Genomic DNA, 6000 nt, shown 5'->3' with positions numbered 1-6000 from the left:
TTTATGCCATCTTGCAATCTTTATTAAAAGAGGCTCAGAAAAATAGAAAGAGCACGTTTAAACTTCCTTCATTCTAATGCTGTAAGACCTCTACATTTCTAGATGGTCTATACAGATACATGAAATATTTATAGTTGAAATACAAAACACTTTTTCAATGTGCAAATACTGAAACCTGTTTCCTTTAAATACAGTTTGTTTCTAATCATATCAATGTTCTACAATTTAATGAAGGATTTCAAAAAAATACAAAATTACACCAATCTGATCTTATTATGCCCTGGTATTCCTGCCTCTCCCAATACATGGTTGTAGATACATTAGGCAAAAAGTTTAGCTCATCCAGTGTTTTTTAAGCTCAAACACATTCTTATCCAGTATAAAGTAAGTACAGATATTTCTCCCCATTTAAAATACCTATTTTGAAGGTTGTTCTCAGCCTGCCATTGGTTAAGGATAATTAATTTACTTCTTATTGAATGGATTATCTAGATTGAAACAAAAAGCAACCAGTCATTCTGTATTCTGTGCTTATCCATCGTTTCCCTGCTTTTCTTCAGTGTGGTGGTTTTTTATATTAGCAATGTTGGTTTAATAGAGCAAAATTTCTCTTTCTGACCACAAAATTCCTGAGGTTCAAATAACTAATCTTGAGAAAATATGAATATGGTTACCTTTATCTTAAAGTTGTTATTGATATGCTCTTCAAAAATAGTGGTTAGACTTGTTGGAAGTTATAACAACTTGCTAAGGAACTTATTGTTGCTCTGGGTTAAATGGAAAACATAGACTCTGTTGAAAGAAGAAATGTTACAGAAACTAGTAACTGAATAATAAAAGTCCCTTGTAAGTCTCCACTTGGGGAGAAACTCTGCTTTTGGAAAACTGAGGGTGTTCCTAGTATGGACTTTGGGCTTCTGCTTTTCCTGCTCATTGAAGTGTCTGTCTGTATCAGAGAATAGGGACTGCCTTGCATGCATGTGAGGGAGATAAATGAATATCTCAGAACTAATGCATTAGCACAGCGACCACTGGAAAGAAAAATGGTACAAACTCTTAAGACATAAAGTTAGCATTTTTTGAGGCACTCAAAAGTTGAGCACCAGAGTCACCATGGGTATAGAATTCAGATTGTGATTCATAATCTTGATCTTTCTATTGGAACTTGGCAGAACAATGACAGTATTGCATTCTGGGAAATTTAACTGATTATAAAGGAAGACAGTGCTTCTGAAGAGATAAATACTCATTAAAATCAAAGAAATAGGAATAATATTGTGAAAAGATTTTAAGAAAAGGCTTCATACCTTTTTTCTGAGTTGATGTTTCTGACCCTCAGATAAGGTTGTTCCAGCCTATACAGTCCTTGGCCATTTAGAGCTTGTGGGAAGTTACTATTGTAGATGACTGTGAATGGGAGGTGGACTGTGTTTTACCTACTCTGGTCCAGTGTTGTTGTTTTATACATACCATGACTTGAACATCAATTCTCTTGAACAAGCAATTCTCTTCTAAGAAGTAAGCATGTTTAGAATAGGACTAAGAGCACATGGAAACTACAGTGAATAACTTAGTCAAAACGTCTTCTTATGGAAATGCAATGGACCGGATGACAAACAAACATAAAACATTTGGGAAACTGCTTCAAAATTAAAGAGTGGCTAAGAAAAAGGACAGGAAATTGAGCGATTGACATGTGTGTACAGTAGCTATGTTTTATCAGCTTACACTAACTTCCATTAAATAGCCTTCCCCTCTAATACTTAGGTTCTAAACCCTGTAGGGGTAACAGATTTTGCTTAATCATCATCAAATAGAGCCTCAGATGATGTCACCCACAGAAAGAGGGAAGTAGAAAAATGAGACACTCCCTTATTGATCACACAGAGCTTTCTGTATCTCTGCCAGAAAGTATTCTGGGTTAAATTATGTCACAAAATATACAAATATATGTAAGGATAAGGTGTTCATAAGTGTCTCCCTCATTCAGATGATAGAAATTTTGAGGTATTCCAGGACTACTACTGCCAGTTGCTTAGGGAGTATTCTCCCCCACCATTTTATTTTCAGGAATAATATAAATACTGCATAATAGCATAATAATATATAGCAAGTGTATGAAAGAGTGAGTCTGAAGACACTTGCCCAAGTCTTAAGTATTACTATTCATTCTGAGGTTTAGGAGATGGGAAGATAGATTTTTCCGTTTCTACAGAGGATGGGCTTAGCAAATTAATTACCCTGCTACTTCCCCTTCAAGATTTAATAATGGAACTAGGAAGTGTCATTATTTTGTGTGAATAAAAAAACATTACATTTTAGCCTCCAAATGAAAAAAAAAAAAGTAGCAAGTTTCTCTGTAATTTCATTAAAGCAAACTGAGTTCTCAAATCTTATTGTACCTCTCTAACCCAAAACAAAGCTGATCTGGTTCTAATGCTATTTTCTAAAACAGAAAATACTCTCTGCCACTATGTCATTCAAAAACTGACCCCAAACTACTACCCAATTTACATGCTGTCCTTTTTATCCACATATAAAATTTTTATCTCACAGCCAGCAAGGCAACTTAAAGATAAAAGGGTTTCCAAAGAAATAAGCTCAACTCCATATTGACAGAATTATTCCTAGCCGTTATTTTGACATAAATTCCAGTATCTAAATATCGCAGACTCCGTAGTTTCTAATATTTTCCACATAGTACTAACAGCTGTAAATCCAAGATATGAAAGATGTACTTAACCTATTCAAATGTGGTCTTTACCATCTTCTAAAGTTGGCTGACAGGTGTTGTTATATTCAGAAACACCATGCTTTTGCGTGTGGGTTACAATATAAACAACTCCTTTCCACAAAGAAAATATGTTGCAAAAGTGATGTCTCAAGGCTGTTGAAGTGACATTATAACTTCAGTCAAGCATTAAGAAGTTCATCATCTGAATGTCCAATAGCATCTGGGTTTGAAAGTGGATCCAAGTCTGCAAATAGATTGAACCAGGCTGACATGTCTTGGTTACCATTGTTGGTGGCTATTAAAAAAGAAAAAAACACATTAAAGAGTTTCAGTTTTGAAATCATGTTTTTGTATCACATTTATGATTTTGAATTAGTTGCTTCTTTTGAATTAAGAAAACTGGTTCAGGCGTGGTGGCTCACACCAGTAATCCCAGCACTTTGGGAGGGCGAGGCAGGCAAATCACGAAGTCAAAAGGTCAAGATCAGCCTGGCCAACATGGCGAAACCCTGTCTCTACTAAAAATACAAAAATTAGCTGGGTGTGGTGGTGCATGCCCCTAGTCCCAGCTACTGGGGAGGCTGAGGCAGGAGAATCACTTGAACCTGGGAGTGAGCAGAGATCACGCCACTGCACTCCAGCTGGCAACAGAGAGGGACTCCGTCTCAAAAATAATAATAATCTATCAATTATAGTTCCTTTAAGACGACCTTTTTTTTCCCCTCGTAGAAACGGGTCTCCCTATGTTGCCCAGACTTGTCTAGAACTCCCGGGCTCAAGTGATTCTCCCACCTCAGCCGCCGAGAACACTGGGATTATAGGCGTGAACCACTGTTCCTGATTTAGGATAATTTTGAAAGGCAAATGCAGATAACTTGTGCTTTACTGAGCCTCCTATATTTAAATAATTGTATGCTGCTCTGAGACAGGAATTGAGTTAAAAGTGAAAAGGCAAGCAATACTGTAGTCTTCATAGAACATTTAAGATCACTTACAGAAGACTCAGATAAGATTGAAAATTAAAAGTAAACTTGTTCATATCAAGTAAGAAATGACATTTGTAAACACTGCTCCAAGTTGATTTATGTTTATTATAAAAGTGGTATAACAAAAATACTAGACATAAGGAACAAAGTCCGCCTAATCTTACCACATTAGCACACCCAACATTGTCGTTTTGGTTTACAGTTGTTTTGTCTTTTCCATGTGTACTTTAAAATGTTTTGATGTACGCCTTTTACAGTATGCATTGTATCTCAGGTACAGCTTCTTGTTCATCAGATCCCTCACACCTCCTTAAGGAGATGGAAATTTTTATTTCTCTAGATTCTACAATTTGCACTGTGGCAGATATTCAAGAATGTCCATTTGGGCAGAGGGCTGGGACTAAACAAGAATGCACAGTGGCACAGACAGTGGGTCATCTCAGAAGTCTAGGACCTTGAAAGTCAAGGAGTCCAGAAAGCAGGGTTGAGACCCAGAGGACAATCTAAGAACTGGACATGAATCCAGAGTGACAGTGTGGAAGGTGGAACGCAGTCCCAAGGGCAGTCCTCTTTCATATATTGTGGTAACACTCACCACAGACCAGAGGGCTGGGGTTTAGGGTGTGGGGACCCAAAGCCCCAAGGATCAGGGCAGAGTGAAAGGCTTCACTCAGTGTGTGTCCAGTTCTATTTCTGAGTACCCTGAGGTAGAATCAGTGATACTCACACAAAATATGGCTTTGAGTCCTGGGTGTACACCTACTAAATGAGAAATACTGGGCAAGTCATTTAACCTCAGGGATCTTGTCTCCTCATCTGTAAAGTAGTAACCATACAATTCATCATTAAATCAGGATACTTGAGGGTAAATAGGGTCACTACTAGTCATTATACCAGAAGAATAGATGTCACTAAGATAATATCTGACCTCCTTCATGCAGCTGTTGAAGAATCCTGAAACGTATGTAAATATTGTACAGCATTATGCATATGTAAGACAGTTTTATATTCATTGGTCACAATGGGAAATAAAGGTCTGTCAGTTACATCTTTTATGGGGGCTCTCCTTGTGTACACTATTCCTGCCTCCAGAGATTCTTGTAACAAGCAGAAAATGAATTCTATGCAGAGAGAAAAAGCCCAAATTAAGCATAATTTTCATAGAGTGAATACACTCATAAACAATATCAACATCAAGAAATAGAAATGTGGCTGGGTTGGTGGCTCATGCCGGTAATTTAACCACTTTGGGAGGCCAAGGCTGGCAGATCGCCTGAGGTCAGGAGTTTGAGACCAGCCTGGCCAAAATGGTGAAACCCCATCTGTACTAAAAAAAAAAAAAAAAAAAAAAAAAAAAAAGACACACACACACACATACACACACACAAAAGCTGGGCATGGTGCACACCTGTAATCCCAGCTACTCAGGAGACTGAGGCAGAATTGCTTGAACCAGGGAGGCAGAGGTTGCAGTGTGCCAAGATTGTGCCACTGCACTCCACCCTGGGTGACAGAGTGAGGCACTATCTCAAAAAAAAAAAAAAAGAAAGAAATAGAATGTGCCCACTCCTCTGAAGCTCCCCTCATGCATGGCACCCTTGATTGACACCCTTCCAGTCACTATTCACAACCCCAACCCCAGGGAATGCTGGGGTAAGTCCCATTGTGGGGTATTATTAACAGTATCACAATAACGTTCGTTAGCATATATTTTAGTTAATGGATAGATGCGTTTCTGTTGGATATGTACTTAGAAGTGGAATTGTTTGGTCACAGGGTATATGTATGTTCCAGTTTAGTAGAAATTGCCAGTTTTCCAAATGGCTATTACCTATTTACACTCTTACAAGCAGTTTTTGAGATTCTAGTTCTTTAACATCTTTTTGTCAATTTTCTTTTCTGTTTCATTTTAGCCATTGTAGTAAGTAGGTCTTGGATTACACTTTCCTTTTAATTTGCACTTCCTTAATGACTAATGAAGTGGGGCTCTTAATGAAATAATTTTTTGTGTGTTTTAGATGGAGTCTCTCTGTCGCCCAGGCTGGACCTCGATCTTGGGTCACTACAACCTCCACCTCTCATGTTCAAGTGCCTCAGCCTCTCGAATAGCTGGGATTGCAGGCACCTGCCACTGCACCAGGTAATTTTTGTATTTTTAGTAGAGATGAGGTTTCACCATCTTGGCCAGGTTGGTCTCAAACTCCTGATCTTGTGATTCACCTGCCTCAGCCTCCCAAAGTGTTGGGATTACATGCGTGAGTTGGGATTACATGCGTGAGT

At 38.2% G+C, this 6000-nt stretch overlaps 1 protein-coding gene across 3 annotated transcripts in view; it reads right to left on the bottom strand.

The window, feature by feature from the left end:
• The window catches only part of ICA1L (islet cell autoantigen 1 like), a 75792-nt gene continuing 69792 nt past the window's right edge, over positions 1–6000 (bottom strand). For 2 of the 3 annotated variants that reach the window (XM_064373153.1, XM_064373154.1), the window contains exon 13: positions 3630–4536. In XM_064373153.1, the coding sequence (XP_064229223.1) occupies positions 4391–4536 (146 nt within the window). In that variant the 3' untranslated portion in view covers positions 3630–4390. Of the gene's footprint in view, positions 3030–3629; positions 4537–6000 lie in introns of those variants that run through there. The other variant, XM_012446329.2, reaches the window with a different exon arrangement.

The sequence above is a fragment of the Aotus nancymaae genome, unplaced genomic scaffold, assembly GCF_030222135.1.
Source record: "Aotus nancymaae isolate 86718 unplaced genomic scaffold, 86718_ANA_hifiasm-v0.15.2.pri h1tg000008l, whole genome shotgun sequence".
NCBI lineage: Eukaryota > Metazoa > Chordata > Mammalia > Primates > Aotidae > Aotus > Aotus nancymaae.
Note: the sequence above shows the minus strand (reverse complement) of the source record. Positions and strands in the feature narration are given on the sequence as shown.